This window comes from Myotis yumanensis, unplaced genomic scaffold, assembly GCF_028538775.1.
Source record: "Myotis yumanensis isolate MYYU_CA2020_CCGP unplaced genomic scaffold, mMyoYum1.0.hap1 SCAF_2, whole genome shotgun sequence".
Classification (NCBI taxonomy): domain Eukaryota; kingdom Metazoa; phylum Chordata; class Mammalia; order Chiroptera; family Vespertilionidae; genus Myotis; species Myotis yumanensis.
In genome coordinates this window covers 159,220,284-159,236,413 of record NW_027223753.1, presented here as the reverse complement: position 1 = coordinate 159,236,413, position 16,130 = coordinate 159,220,284, and the positions used below count along the sequence as shown (strand labels likewise).

Below are 16,130 nucleotides of genomic sequence, written 5' to 3'. Positions count from 1 at the left end.
ATTATTGGTCCATAAATTGTAGCTAAAATACCTCAGGCAAGGCTGTGTTTCTTCCTCTTTTTCCCCTTTGCTTCTTTCCTCATTTCAATGAAGTTATATAACTTTACAAAAGAAAGAAGCAAGCAAATAATAAACTACTTTCCTCCCCTGCATTCATTCCCTCTTCTTCCTTTCCAATGAGATTTTACTCATGTTATTCTGTGTGGACATACTATTCTGTGTCCTGCTCTCCCCCTTGACCTTCTAAACTTGATTACCCGTTTTGACATAGTGCACACACTTGTCATAGCTGATGTATAATCTCCCACAATGGGATTATAGCGTAATTTCATTTCCTTAGCCATCCCCTGGGTATTGGGCATCTGGATTCTCTCTGCATCACAGGACCTCGGCAGTGTGTCAATGCTCCCCTGGGTGTAGGCCTCCTGGCATGTGGCCCAGGCAGTTTTTCATTTAGCCAAAACACATTGGTGCTAATTGATTTTGTTGCCTGTTGCATTATTTTCTTGGGAGTGTGCACATAAAAGAGAAATGACCGGTGCAAAGGCTGAGAAGGATTTTTGAAAGACTTTTAAACCTTTTGCCAGAGGACAATCTAGAAAACTTGAAACCAGCCCTCAGTTGATTCATCTCAGGATAAGATAGATCATAATAGGTCATGTCAGAAAATCCAGGGAGACTTGTCTCTCAAGAAGGCCTTTGTGAAAAAAGTAATTCAAATCATTACCTTTTGTTTTACTTAAGCCAGAGAAATTCATTTTCTAACAGTTCGGGGGGCTGGAAGTCTAAGATCAAAGTGCCGGCAGGATTGGTTTCTGGTAAAGCCTCTCTCCTCAGCTTGCAGTTGGAGCCTCAAAAAATTACTTTTTAAACCTTGTTGTAAAGACCTTAATTTTATTTAAAAATTTTTGCTTTTCAACTAAAATGTCAGAATTTTAGGTTCTTTTTGTTTGAGTGTTTGATGCACTGACTTCTTTTGTGACAAATGGAACCAGTCAAATTTTGAAATTCTTTGGTGTGATTTTTTTTTGAACTGATGAATTTTTGTTATCCTTTGGCTGTTTTTTTTTTTAAATTAAAATTTTATTATAGAAATTAAAAGTAACACAAAAAGAAGAAATAGAAAAATGAAGGCCCATGTACCAATCACCCAACTTCATAACATGAACTTTCTGCTGTTCTTCCTTATCTTTCTCCCTAGATGCTTATTTCCTCCTCCCACCTCATGGCATATTAAAGCAAATCCTGGGTATTATGTAGTTTCACCCACAAATACTTCAGTGTATGTCATGTTTTTTTTAAATGACCACAGTGTAGATGAGAAAGTAAATGGGGTAAGATGTTATCAATAAAATCTGGATAGAAAGGTACAAGTGTTTTTTGTACTACTTATTTTTGCAAATTTTCTGTAAGTTTGAAATTATTTCTAAATAAAAAGTAAAAGCAAACAAACAATAAAATCACTATAATATCATCACACCTGATAATCCAGGAACAGATTTTTCTTATTTTCTATAAGTCATGCTCATGGAAAGAAATTAAGGGAAAACCCCCAAAATATTTAAAAAGAACATAAAAATTACTCATATTTATAACACCCAGACTTAATAACTATTAAATGATTATGTATTTTTCTAGGCTATTTAAACAGACACAAATACACACATAGACATGCAAACAAACATATGCACATTATATAAAAAGTCAAATAGTAGTAATGATTCCCATTCTCCCATTCCCTCCAGACCCATCCCCTGAAGTGCTTGCCCTTGCTTGCTCTCTTGTATCTGATAGCAGGCTGTCTCATGGAAAAATGCCAGCTGCAGCTCTGTTTTAAGTACAATATCTTTCTGATTTACCACAGCTGTTAAGATGAAAGGGAATCATACTTTGCTTTTCTTTCCCCCCTCAGGAGTGTTTTTCATTTTGTGTTTGATCTTAAAAATACTTTGTGGGCAGTGAATATTCCAGATTGACTTATTCATTATTCACTTTAAGTCCTTTGAGCATATCTTCCTTCCTAGACCTAGACGATAGAGGCTGGGCAGCAGAAGCTACATTTCCAGACTCCCTTGCAGATACGGTTCTGTACATGGTGAGTGGGAGACTTGGAAAGTTGATGTAAATAGGACCAAGCAAAATGTCAGAGAAGTTTGGTTCCTCTGGCTACAATGTAGGCTCCAGTGTTTGGTTCCCTGTGTCATGGGTGCTAAGTGTAAGGCAGGTGAGGTACTGAAGTTTCTGTCAGAGCAAACCCATGGAGGGAATAAGTATTTCTCCTGGCTGCATTGTTCCTGATTATGTAGCATGCAAGCTTGATCTTCAGAAGTTTAGAAGCATCTTAATGCCCTATAACAAATCCTTTTCTGCTTAAACTAGTTAGAGTGGATTCTATTGTCTCCAACTAAGAAACTCTATAGAAGAAATCATTGAACTCTATGCTACTTCTTTTTTTTAAATTAAATCTTTATTGTTCAGATTATTACATTTGTTCCTCTTTTTTCCCCCATAACTCCCCTCCTTCCAGCTCCCACCCCACCCTCCGCCCTCACTCCCCACCCACTGTCCTCATCCATAGGTGCACAATTTTTGTCCAGTCTCTTCCTGCATCTCCCACACCCCTTTTCCCCCCAAGAATAGTCAGTCCATTCCCTTTCTATGTCCCTGATTCTATTATAATCATCAGTTCATTCTGTACATCAGGTTATTTATTCACTTGATTCTTAGATTCATTTGTTGATAGATGCATATTTGTTGTTCATAATTTGTATCTTTACCTTTTTCTTCTTCTTCCTCTTCTTAAAGGATACCTTTCAGCATTTCATATAATACTGGTTTGGTAGTGATGAACTCCTTTAGCTTTTCCTTATCTGTGAAGCTCTTTATCTGACCTTCAATTCTGAATGATAGCTGTGCTGGATAAAGTAATCTTGGTTGTAGGTTCTTGGTATTCATCACCTTGAATATTTCTTGCCATTCCCTTCTGGCCTGCAAAGTTTCTGTTGAGAAATCAGCTGACAGTCGTATGGGTATTCCCTTGTAGGTAACTGATTTTCTTTCTCTTGCTGCTTTTAAGATTCTCTCTTTGTCTTTTGCTCTTGGCATTTTAATTATGATGTGTTTTGGTGTGGCCCTCTTTGGATTCCTTTTGTTTGGGGTTCTCTGTGCTTCCTGGACCTGTAAGTCTATTTCTTTCACCAGGTGGGGGAAGTTTTCTGTCATTATTTCTTCAAATAGGTTTTCAATATCTTGCTCTCTCTCATCTTCTGGTACCCCTATAATTCTGATGTTGGTACATTTGAAGCTGTCCCAGAGGCTCCTTATACTATCTTCATATTTCTGGGTTCTTTTTTCATTTTGCTTTTCCAGTTGGGTGTTTTTTGCTTCTTCGCATTTCAAATCTTTGACTTGATTCTTGCGTTCCTCTGGTCTGCTGTTGGAAGTCTGTATAATATTCTTTATTTCAGTTAGTGTATGCTTACTTTCTAGATGGTCCTTTATCACTCCATTGAGGGTCTCATTAGATTTCCTGTATATCTCATCAAGTTTATCGACAGACTCTAGAAGCCTCTTGAGAGACCTCAAAAGTGTGGTTCTGAACTCAATATCCTCCCTTGATAGTTTTGTCCTGTTTCTTTGTCTCCGCATTTTTTTACGCTTTCTTGGTACACCCCCTAGTGGTCTTTGTGCACAGTCTTGTTGTAGTTAAGCCTTGATTGTTATAGTTAATACTAGAGGGATTTGACCTCCAGGCCGACTGGCTGTGATAATCAGCTGTGTTTGCAGTGGAAGAACTTCTGTCCTCTAGGGAGGTGCTAATCTAGCCTTTGCCTGAGGCTATCCGGCAAATGGCTCTGTGCAGGGCTTGGGCGGGGCGGGTCCCACGGGATCAACAGGGTGGAGGAGGGAGCAGTTATGGCTGCTCTCAGTCCGTCCCCAGGGGCTCTGCCTCTCTGTCCCAGCAACAGCTGCAAAACTTGGAGGGACCGTAGCCAGACAGTCCTGCTTCTCCCATTTGAGTCTGGGTCCCTAGAGACTCACCCGGATCTGGAGCTCTGAGTCTGAAGCTCCCCCCGGATTGAAACAGACAACCACGCCCTCAGCCACCAGCCCGCGCTGCGCGCACTCCGCACCTTAGTATTTTACTTCAGCACTGCGCCTCCTCTGATTCTCGGTTCCTCCTAGTTGTAGAACTTCCATTCAGCCAGCCTTCCTGTGGTTCTGGATGATGTCCATTCTGTCTTTAGTTGTATTTTTGAAGTGGTTGTTCGAGGCAGCAAACTCTGGCGTTAACCTATGCCGCCATCTTGGTTTTTTCCTATGCTACTTCTTGAGTGTCTATAAAAAAAATCCCTCTAAACTTCAATCATCTATGGTTTTAATGATTTTCTATATTTTTCCTATGCTTCTGAAGATGACACTTTTACATCAATTATTTTATTTGGCAAATGACAATAGTTAGTAATTATGGCAGGTAATATTATATCCTCTTTATATAAGAAACCGAGACAAAGAATGATTAAGTACTTTACCCAAAGACGTTAGTGTATCTGTTATATTGCTTAGAATCCCACTTCTGGTTTTCCACTATTTCATATACCCAGCCTGTTATGAGTAAATAAAACAGATAAAAGATAGTTCCTGAGACCAAATATAGTTCTAGCAAAACTTTATAGAAGTGGCAACTGACCTAACAGGGTTATTCTTACCCAACTTTGTACGCTTATCTGTTTAAAATTTTATTACATGGTTATTATTTAAAATTTTTTATTTTCTAATATAATTTAGTGCTTAATGTATAAAATTTTGGAAGTATAGACAATTCTAAAGAAGCCAAAGTCTCCGTTTATAATTTGTATGTTTTTAGAGGTCAGGTAGAAACAAAACATTTAAAGAAAATTGGGAGATTTTAAGCAATAACCACATCTTTGGGTTAATGTTAAGAAGAATAGCCACATTTTTCCAAAATCATTTCCTGATGCTTTTGTCAGGGATCAAGTCTCATACTGACCCTGAAGGTTATTCTTGGGCTTTGCTCTCTTACCTGTTTTCACTATACTCATAAGCATTTGCCCATCATGTGCTGGGAGCTCAGTCTTAGTTAATTGTTTTCATAATTCTAGCCTCCTACTCTAGTTAGTTATCCAGCTAGCTAGTGTCTAAATTTCAGAGGGAGGCAGCTGGTGACATATCTCCATAGCTCACTGCTCCCTCCAATCCAGTGCTTGATATAAGTAGGTACCCCTACCTCCACTCCAAACTCCATTCTTGTGTAGGATTCATGGGAGGGCGGGGATGTGCTGGTCATTCCAGCAGATGAGAAGGTCCCCTTAACTCTATTTGATGCCTTGGTTGTCCCTCCAAACCCTAAATACACTTTCATGCTGGTTCTGCCCCCCCCCCACCCCAAATTTGGCCTTCTTCTATTAATTTTCCACTTCTCATACCACTGGCTGAGCAGTTTTCCTTAAGGCTAAAACACTTCTCCCTATCTTTGAAATGAAATGCAACTTGGTTCTCCTGACTAATTCTACCCTGTACCTATAGTATCTCTGACCCTTACCTCACTCCTTGTACAATAGCGAAGTTCTCATTCAACCCCGAGTATTCTTTCATGACCCGGGACAGGAAATCCGGGGTCTCCTGGAGACCAGTGATCTCACTACAATAACTTTTTTCCACCTACCCAAATTCCACCCATCTTTGGGAGATGCCTTTGTCCCCAACAGACTCCTAAAATGACCAGCTGTGTTAGACCAATGCAGGCTACCTCCTCCAGTGATTAACCAGCACTCCTTACTGATGTTCTCATATTCTTCTATCACTGGTAAGTTGGAATACAGATGAGCAGAGGGAAACTCTGGCTCCATGCAGAACTAGCCCACAGTTTATATTATTTTAGCCAGGCCAAAAGGAGAAATAACAGTTTCCTTAAATACAACTGTTGTAGACAGAGGTAGAGCAGCCCTGATTTCCCCAAAATTGAAACGAATGCAATTATACAACTATTAATGATCATAGGGACTTTCAGGGGGACAGTGTTATATGCTAATCATTACCTCTGAACTACCAACATAAATTTTTAAAGTCTTCTAGGAAATGTTTTCATTTGAATGAAAGTCCTTTATAACTGTACAATTCATTTTTCTTTTCCAAAGAAAAGTAAATAGTTTCCCATTGCCGGACGACTCTAAAGAATCTTGCCAGAGAGTCTAAAGGAAACTCTCCTGACCTATTTTATTATTATTTTTAATTAAAATATATTTTTATTGATTTCAGAGAGGAAAGGAGAGGGAGAGAGAATAGAAACATCAATGATGAGAGAGAATCATGAATTGGCTGCCTCCTTGCCCTAAACAGTTTGGCTCAGTGGATAGAGCGTCGGCCTGCGGACTGAAGGGTCCCAGGTTTGATTTCGGTCAAGAGCATGTACCTTGGTTTCGGGCATGTACCTAGTGGGGGGAGTGCAGGAGGCAGCTGATCGATGTTTCTCTCTCATCGATGTTTCTAACTCTCTATCCCTCTCCCTTCCTCTGTAAAAAATCAATAAAATATATATATATAAAAAAATTGGCTGCATCCTGCACGCCCCACACTGGGGATGGAGCCTGAAACCCGGGCATGTGCCTGACCAGGAATCGAACCATGACCTCCTGGTTCATAGGTCGACACTCAACCACTGAGCCACGCCGGCCAAGCAACCTGGCCTATTTTATACAAGAGAAAAACAAACCCTGGTTTGTTGAAGTCACTGCTTTTCGGATTTCTACAACTAACAGATAATACTAGTAGATTGAGAGAAAATGGCAATTATCTAAAACTAAAATCCAGAAAGACTCAGAAAACAAGGTTTATACTTCTCCCCAAAAAGATTTGGAGAAATAGAGTATTATCAGAACTTTCTTCTGAGGGGAGAAAGAGGAAACTAGTTGGTGGGGAGAATGCTACAAGAGCAGGTGTGGATCTTTGAGGAAGGCCCAGGCTTGTTCCCTGAGCTGCCAACACTCAGGGAAGGAGATGACAGTAAGACTTGTGTTAATTTCCTGTTGCTGCTGGAACAGATTTCCACAAACCTAGTGGCTTAAGGCAACATAAAGATATTATCTTACCCTAGCCAGTTTGGCTCAGTGGATAGAGCATCGGCCTGCAGACTGAAGGGTCCCAGGTTCAATTCCAGTCAAGGGCACATGCCTGAGTTGCAGGCTTGATCCCCAGTAGGGGGCGTACAGGAGACAGCTGATCAATGATTCTCATCATTGATGTTTCCATCTCTCCCTCTCCTTTCCTCTCTGAAATCAATAAAAATATATATATTTTAAAAAAAGATATTATCTTACAGTTCTGGAGGTCAGAGGTCCAAAAAGGGTCTCACTGGGCTAAAATTAAGGTGTTCACAGGGCTGGTTCCTTCTGGAAACTCAGGAGAATTGGTCTTCTTGCCTATTCCAGCTTCTATAGGGTGTCCCAAAATTCACGCAAGATTCACAATTCAATTCAATTGCAAATCTTGCGTGAATTTTGGGACACCCTATAGAAGCTGCCTGCTTTTCTTGCCTCATGGCCCCCTTCCCTATCCAAAGGCAGCAATGGCCAGTGGAGCTGTTCTCACATTGCATCACTCTGCCACTGATTCTTCTGCTTCCTTCTTCTACTTTTAAGGAGCCTTGCGATTACATTGGGCCCACCTGGATCATTCACACTCATTTTCCTATCTCAAGGTCAGCTAATTAGCAACTTTAATTCCACCTGCAGCCTTAATTTACCCTCGCGGTATAACGTATCATCACAGGCTCTGGAGATTGGAATATGGGCATCTTCGGGAACCTTATTCGGCCTTCCACAAATGCCTATGCAGGTTTAGAGGCATGTGCCCCGTTTTTCTTCTGGCGTCTTGGAAGCTTGTTAGCCTTCTTGAATTCTTCATACCTGCATGGGAGGCAGCGGTCAAGTAGACGTGGCAGTGTAGGCTGCCAGGAGGGAGGTAGTTCCCAGGCCCCAGTGCCCCCTCTCATGAGAGAGCTGGCAGGCCTGGGAGGTGTGATGCAGCTGAGGAAATCTCTGTGGATCCCACGTGTGGGGACCCTATGGGGACGCAATTAATGCCTCAGAGAATGCTAGCATGGAGGCATATTAATTATTGGGGGACAAGATAAGAATGTTCTCAGAGATGTCAACAGCAGCTGCCCATATATGAGGAACCCCGCCCCTTTTACACTACAAAACACCCTACTGAGAGGGGAAAGGAACAAACCTCTGAAGTCAGACCGCCAGAAATTTAAATTGATTCAGAAAACTGTGCACTCCCCTTCAGTGCTCACAGCCCATGGGTAAGGAGGTGGGGCAATGATTCGGGGCTGCAGTTTATTCTGGCATGGGTACACTATGAGAGGCCTACAGAGCAGGGCCCACCGTAAATCCATTGCCATGCTCTGATTCAGAAACCTTTGAAGTTACTGGGAAAAATCCCAAGTTGACTAAGATGAAGTTTCTGTCACAAGGCTGAATGGGAATTTGAGATAGAAACTCGTTTATCACAGAAAAGTAATGTGAGTTCTTACTTCATACCTTTGATTTTGTGCTGAGAGCTATCCCAGCTACATGTAAATGAGGACAATGACGCTGAGTCTCCCTTTCTAACAAGAATAACGGGAGAGAATGCTTTATTTGCAAGCACTTGGTGAAATGAAGCTCAGTGTAACCGGTGTGTGTTGTCTGTGATGGGCCCCCTTGCTCCTTTCCAGATCACTACATGATGGGTGAGCTGCACAGTGAAATCAATCTTGGGAACGATAAGTATGTGACATTTTGCATCGCTAATAGCTGTTTCCATATAACTATGCTGACACATAAAAACCAAGCCATCAATCTTTCAGCTTTAAAAAAAACAGGCCGAGTAAAATGTTACATATGAACCTTCACTCAGCTCTGTGCCTTGCTCATAGTTGTGACCAGGGTGGGAACAGCAGGCTGGCCTGGCTAGGGGAGCAGATGCCTCACCGGGGCTTTCCTGTGTGAAACCTTCTCTTTATCTGAGTCATGCTTCCATGTGGCACCCTCTATTGTCTTTTCATCCAAATGAACAACTGTCATATCAAATTGATAGGTTACTTTAAAAATCATGGAAAGGCAGCCCTTTGGAGGAAGGCGGTCAGAGGAAGAAGTTATCGGCAGCTATAAAGTTTGAGGCCTCACCCAGACACAATTGCTATGTTTGGCCTTGGCTTAAGAGCAGCAACTGAGAAGAGAACAAAAGAAGAGACATGAACAGCAAACCTGACCGTGGTGATCCTAGTGCTCTGACGAATCCAACCACAGAAGCACATGGCTCTTCTTTTAATGTTAAAGGGAACATTAGTCAATTCACTGTCATCTAAACTACCTGAGAAACTGAGGCCAGAGTGGGACAGGCTTCCGCTGGTCCTGGAGATCTGGGTGCTGACACCACAGAGGCAGAGTGTGGAGCCACTGGGCAAGTGCCTGACCTCTCTTCTTCAGCACAAGCTATATCACCAGGGCTCACACCGTGACCTGGGCCCTGAGTTCTTGGGTTTATTATGGAGAACGTTATTGTCATCAGTGGGCTTGTCATTAAAATCTGAATGATAAATAAACAAGTTTGTTTTGTATTTCAAACAAGTGAAAAAATAATTACAATATCAGTAATAATATTAACTAATATTTATTGTGTGCTTACTATGTGCTAGGCACCACGCTAAAGTACTTTACATACATTATCTCATTTTTTTTAATAAGAGAAAGTTTAATTAGAAAGTCACAGAGGTAGAAGAAGTGAGCCTAGAAGAAATGGGCTCAGGAAACAAGTGACAGAGGCAAAAGAAGGGCCCCTGGAGCTTAGGAGAAAGAGAGGCAAGGAAAACACGCCTGGGAAGAGGGTAGGGAAAGGCATGGGTGTGCTAGAAAGAGAGGGAGAGGGAGAGGGAGAAGAAGAGAGAGAGGGAGAGGGAGAGGGAGAGGGAGAGGGAGAGGGAGAGAGAGAGACCCATACATTATCTTATTTAATCCACATAAGAGCTCTGAGGGAAAAGAATGATTATTATCCCCATTTTGGAGACAAAGGAGCTGGGGCTTAGCAAGGCCAGCGTTCCTGGTCTATAGTCACCCAACTTATAAGTGACCAACCCAGGGCTTCAACCTAGGTTTCTCTGGTTAGAGCCTGACATCTCAGCTGTCTGCCATTCAACCCCTTTAACTACCCATGGGCAGGCTTCCACTGCTGGAGGGAACATGGTATGGCATTTGGGGGCTGGAGGGCCAGGCTAATGCCTTGTGAGAGCTCTCTTGAAACCACACTGTCTCACCCCAGCAACTGGTAGGGAACCAATGACTGAGAGCTTATTCTCCACAGGCACAAGGATAAATCTGGCTGCAGGAAGCCTTTGGGGCAAGGACGGGTGCAGATTCTGGACTCCTGGGGCCCTGAAAGGGCTCACATAGGGCTTAGCTTATGGGGTGGGGGTGGTGGGTGGGAAAGGAATACGGAGCTCAGTAATACTGCCTTATATAAGCCAAACTGTGACTTTTTTCAGTTTATATTGTCCATGGACTGTGACAACAGAAGCATTTTCTTAAGGAGAAAGGTACATAGAGCAATATTAATTTCAGATACAGCTCAGTGGAGTTATGCAGTCCCCTCCCAACAATTTGAGGTGGTTCTTTATCCTCCGGGAATCTAAGCGTGGCATCACGGTCACATGCTGCATGAAACCAGGTGCACTGGTGCGGGAGGAGGGCTAACCTTCTAGGTGACACGTGACAGCAGCAGCAAGTAGAAGACCACACACCTTATGGCTTCCATAAATAGGAGGGGACACATTCACCTACGGTTTTGAACGTGTAAAGTTCTTCCCCTGTCAAGGTGTTGGGCAACACTGGTGACATCCTGCCTTTGAGACTCTTCACTCTAGTGGTGGCCAAGATGATGTCCTGCCACTCTGCACACTGTCCCTAGGCCAGGCTGTCCGCAATGCTCAGGGCGGCCATGTCAGTAGGAAAGAAAAGAAAAAAAGAAAAAAGAAGAGATGGGGGTGGGTGGAGGGTAAGTGATTGGTTTAAAGCCTGGTTCTGTCTCTGGGCTGCTGGGTCAGATAGAACAGAAGAAGAGAACAAAAAAAGAGACATGAACAGCAAATCTGACCATGGCGACCCAGCGCGCTGACACATCCAACCACAGAAGCACATGGCTCTTCTTTTTTTAATTTTAAAGGGAACATTAGTCAACTCACTGCCATATAAAACAGTGCAGCTAAGTTCCAGGCGTCTGGCATGTCTATTATTCCTCCTTCTTTAGAGGCAAGGAGTTGGGAGCAGTCCCTCATCCCTGTGGGAGGATGTATGGATCCCAGGAGCTCTCTGGATCCTCCCTGGACTGGCCTTCTCCTTCCATTTCAGGAGTGCAGTATGTTCTCTGTGACAGTGCTGCCTCCGCCGCTGATGACGAAGCTCCGGGAGTTGGACACGACCAGAGCTGGGGACATCTCTTCGGGGTCCTCTGCCTCTGGCTGGCGGTCTCCACCCACAGGCCCTTGCAGGCCTGTCTCCTGGGCGGTCAGTTCTGAGTCCGGCTCCCCGCACTGCAGCGGGAGTAAGGCCTGGTGCCTGGTCAGGGTGTCGTTGCTTTTCTGGGACTCCAGGGAGTTCTGGTGCGTGGAATTCCTGTGAGCCGCGGCACTCTTCTGAGGCTCGTCAAAGCTCAGCGAGAAGGTGACGGTGCCGCTGCCGAAGATGACCTGCTTGCATCTGGGCTGCTGCTGCTGCGGCTGCAGAGCCGAGGGCGGCGGCGGCTGCGGCTGCGGCTCCTGCTGGGGCAGGGCCAGCGGCTGCTGTGGCTTCTGCCTCTCGGGCTGCGGGAAGGGGTCTTCGCTGTTGCTCTTGCTGCTGATGGAGGAGGAGGGGGTGGAGCCCGTGGAGCCGCCGAGGCTGCCGGACCGCTTGCGGGAGACGTTGCTGCGGCGCAGCGTGGCCCGGGCCGCCACCTTGAAGGCGTGCGCCGCGGTGCTGCAGCGCACCTCCTCGATGGTGTTGCGGGAAGGCTTGAAGAGGATGATGTAGACCTTGTTGAAGAAGATGCAGGCCAGCAAGCCGAAGCTGGCCGCCAGGATGGCGATCACCTCCACGGCAGAGACGAACTTGCCGTAGGTGCTGGCGTAGGCCGGGATGAAGGAGATCCAGACGATGAAGAAGATGAGCATGCTGAAGGTGATGAACTTGGCTTCGTTGAAGTTCTCCGGCAGCTTCCGGGACTTGAAGGCGAAGAAGAAGCAGATGGCGGCCAGCAGACAGGTGTAGCCGATCAGGAAGCCCAGCGCCATGAGCGAGCCCTCGTGGCAGGTGATGAAGATGATCTCATCCTCCAGCTCGTGGTTGCGGTAGCTGGAGGGCGGCGCGGTGTAGAGCCAGATCACACAGATGACGATCTGCACGAAGGTGCAGAGGAAGACCAGCAGGAACTGCAGGTTGAGGCCCCACCACTTGCGGTGGAAGCTGGTGGGGATCTTGGCCTCGAACACCAGGAGGACGCGGTTGGTTTTCACCAGGATGCAGGAGATGCAGAGCACGAAGCTGATGCCGAAGGCCGGCTGGCGCAGGCGGCAGGTCCAGTCCTGGGGCTCCCCGATGAAGAACAAGGAGCTGGAGAAGCAGCAGAGCAGGGAGAAGAGGAGAAGGTAGGAGAGCTCTCGGTTGGTGGCCTTGACGATGGGCGTGTTGCGGAACTTGATGAAGACCCCCAGCACGAAGGCTGTCAGGAAAATGCCCAGCACCGCGAAGAGGGTGAGCGCGATCCCAAAGGGCTCTGTCCAGGACAGAAACTCGATCTCCTTGGCGATGCAGGAAGTGTGGTTCTCGCTGGACCAGAAGTCATCCGGGCACTTGTCGCAGGCACTTGCATCTGTAAAATGTCCCAGCGAAGAAGGAGTGACCGAGCAGCATAGACTAAAACTTACGAGTGTGAATGTGGTGGTGAGCGTACACAGGCTAGTGGGTGTGGTCACTTTACATTGTACTTACTGATGAGAATTGTGATTTTTACATGATCAAGTAATATACGGAACCCTGACATGTTTAATTCTATACTTACTTTCATGTACCTTTGATGATTCTATAGTTTTTTCCACTTTGTACATGGGGTGTGTGTGTACATGTTTCCTTTAAGACTATCTGCTGATGGTTTGCAGCAGAGAATGATCAATCTTGCTGGACAGGTGGCTGCCCAGAGGTATAACATAGTCCACCAACTTTTCACAGACTGATTCAAGCTCAGCCTGACTCATTCTGGATATGTGGATGGGCTTTGCAGACATGCCAGAGGGAGACATCCTCAGATCAAGGTAGAGTCTCTCACACGTATGACCTGTGCCTTCCTCCAAGGCTTTCCAATGAAGGAGGCTACAGACTCATTTAATCAAGGAACGTGTATTAAGTCTCTGGTGTGTCCCTCGCCCATGAAGTCTGGGGAAGTGAAAGGAACATGGGCTTTGCAGTCAGAGAGCTGGATGGGAATCCTGGCCCTGCCATTTACTAGCGGTATGAACTTTGGGCCTCCGTTTTCTCATGTATGAACTGGAAGCAATAATAACCGCATTATTATGGGGAGGATGAAATGAGATAATAGCAATTATACTTAATATTAATAGAGTGCTTCCAATGTGCTCAGCAAGGATTTTATTGAATAGACATTTACCTTGAACTTACCATGTGCTTTACCAATATTAACTCATTTAATTCTCACTTTAGAGGTGAGGAAACTGAGGCACAGGAAAAAACATGAGTAAGACAGCAAGTACAGTGCCAGGCGCCCAGAGGCCATCTGTCATGGCCTATTAACTCTGGAGCCTGGAACAGAGAGAAGTTTGTCTATTCAGGGCCTCTGAGCTATAAGAAAAGAAAAACAATATTGGAAAGAAGTATCAAAGCAAAAGGAAGATGTGTAACAGGTGTGTTTGTAAACTCTCATGGTGTTGTAAGACATCTAACATTTCTTTTCTATCCCTCAGAGCCCAGCTCAGCATGATGCTCAGATATACCTTGTTAAATGAGAAACTGTGCTAAGCATCATCTCAGCCTAGCCCTTCGAGGGACTTCACTGACCCCAGGTCCCCAGAGTTCTACATGATGCCCACAAAGGGCTGTTCCATTACCTATCTCATCGCTGTACTCCCCATCAGGACACTTCACACACTCAAAGCAGCAGGTGGGCATCCCCTCAATGATTCCTTTCCTGGTCCCTTCCAGGCAGACTCGGCTGCAATTGGAGAAAGGCACCTGGAAGATGGAGAGCACAAAAGTGAGGGGCTGCAGCTGTGGGATCAGTCTTACAGCTCCTTTGTCACATATAAGGGGGAGAAGTTGGGCTCAAGGACCAGTGTGGCAGACTCTAGGCCAGTGGTTCTCAACCTTCCTAATGCTGCAACCCTTTAATACAGTTCCTCATGTTGTGGTGACCCCCCAACCATAAAATTACTTTCATTGCTACTTCATAACTATAATTTTGCTACTGTTATGAATCGTAATGTAAATATCTGATATGCAGGATGTATTTCCATTGTTACAAATTGAACATCATTAAAGCATAGTGATTAATCACAAAAACAATATGTAATTATATATGTGTTTTCCAGTGGTCTTAGGCGACCCCTATGAAAGGGTCATTCAACCCCCAAAGGGGTTGCGACCCACAGGTTGAGAGCCATTGCTCTAGGCCAGTGGTTCCCAAACTTATTTGGCCTACCGCCCCCTTTCCAGAAAAAATATTACTCAGCGCCCCCTGGAAATTAATTTTTTAAAAATTTTAATAGCAATTAAGCAGAAAGATATATGCCCCCAAATGCACCTGTGGCCATCACCGCCCCCCTGGATCGCTGCAGCGCCCACCAGGGGACGGTAGCGCCCACTTTGGGAATCACTGCTCTAGACCCTTCCAGGCAGAGGAAGGTCCAGAGACTCTACCTCATGGTGTCTATGAAGGGGAGAAATGCCTATGGACCGGTGAACATGCAAGTGCACACACACACACACACATACACACACATCTGTGGGATTCTAGGAAAATTAATTGTTGGGAAGACACCATGACCAAAATCCTTCTTAAATAACCCCCCTTCCATTCCCTCCAGGTTCCAGAACAAGCCATCTGTTTACTCTCCGTGGAAGTAAAAGTTTGAGACAGACTAAAAGATACAAGGACATGGACCTACACACAGAGGGACAATTACAAGGGAAATGCGACAATGAGGGGAAATTTGTTTGAAAAGGAGACTGTAAACATTGCAGTGAATTGCAATTCTTGCAATTTTATTTTAGGCTTTGCAGGGAGATTTCTGAGATCCTCAGGGAGGCAGGCAGTACAGGCATGAAGGGGTTGAAGGTAAATGGATCAGAAAGATATATCAGGCAACTCTTAACCAAAAGAAAGCTGCAGTAGCTACATTAATTTCAGATAACATAGATTTTAGGTGACATATTTATTTCCTTAATGGACTTCAAGTGCACAGAATCTAATTAATCATAATCCTTGTTTCTTTCCATCATTACTTGTTCATGTTTGACTCACTTTTAATTAGTCATTTTAAATGACAACCACCCAAAACAAAAGCTAAAACCGAAACAATAACACTACATCTAATTATATCCTTCCTCTGACTCTGACTTCCACCCCCACCACATATTCATATCCTGGGTTCATCACAGGCAAGTAACACTAAATTTTCAAAGGACAGATCAATCAAATCTTATACAAACTCTACTGGAAATTAGGAAAAATAAAAATAGAAAAAGAACACCCTTCACCTCATTCTTGTAAAGTCACTATGACCCTGAGTCCAAAACCAGACAAGAACAGTATGAAAAGGAAAAAAATAAATACAGGCCCATTTCACACATTAATTTGTTTTCAGAAACAGACTTAAGTCAGGAATTTATGCTTGAGTAAGTTATAAAGAAAGTTCTCCCAATGGAAACAGGAAGAGAATGGAGGAAGTAGAACACACAAGGGAGGGGAGAAGCAAGGGTGTGATCTCGAGCAAAGTCCCTCAGAGGGTAGCTCCTGACTGGTCCCCAGGGGAACTCAGAACAGTCTTGATCTGAGGAGAAGGGGCTAGGGCTTTCAGAATTCTC

The 16,130-nt window shown here is 44.3% G+C and overlaps 1 protein-coding gene and 1 non-coding gene across 3 annotated transcripts in view; both read right to left on the bottom strand.

Annotated features, from left to right (window-relative positions):
* Positions 1–8,290: 8,290 nt before the first annotated feature.
* LOC139004689 (small nucleolar RNA SNORA42/SNORA80 family) lies at positions 8,291–8,427 on the bottom strand. The gene has a single exon (XR_011470534.1). It is a non-coding gene; the product is annotated as a small nucleolar RNA SNORA42/SNORA80 family (small nucleolar RNA).
* Positions 8,428–9,651: 1,224 nt separating this feature from the next.
* Positions 9,652–16,130, bottom strand: part of CASR (calcium sensing receptor) — a 102,061-nt gene continuing 95,582 nt past the window's right edge. For both annotated transcript variants that reach the window (XM_070406302.1, XM_070406301.1), the window contains exons 6-7: positions 14,156–14,279; positions 9,652–12,906 (exon numbers count right to left, since the gene is read on the bottom strand). In XM_070406302.1, the coding sequence (XP_070262403.1) occupies positions 11,405–12,906; positions 14,156–14,279 (1,626 nt within the window). In that variant the 3' untranslated portion in view covers positions 9,652–11,404. The remainder of the gene's footprint in view (positions 12,907–14,155; positions 14,280–16,130) is intronic.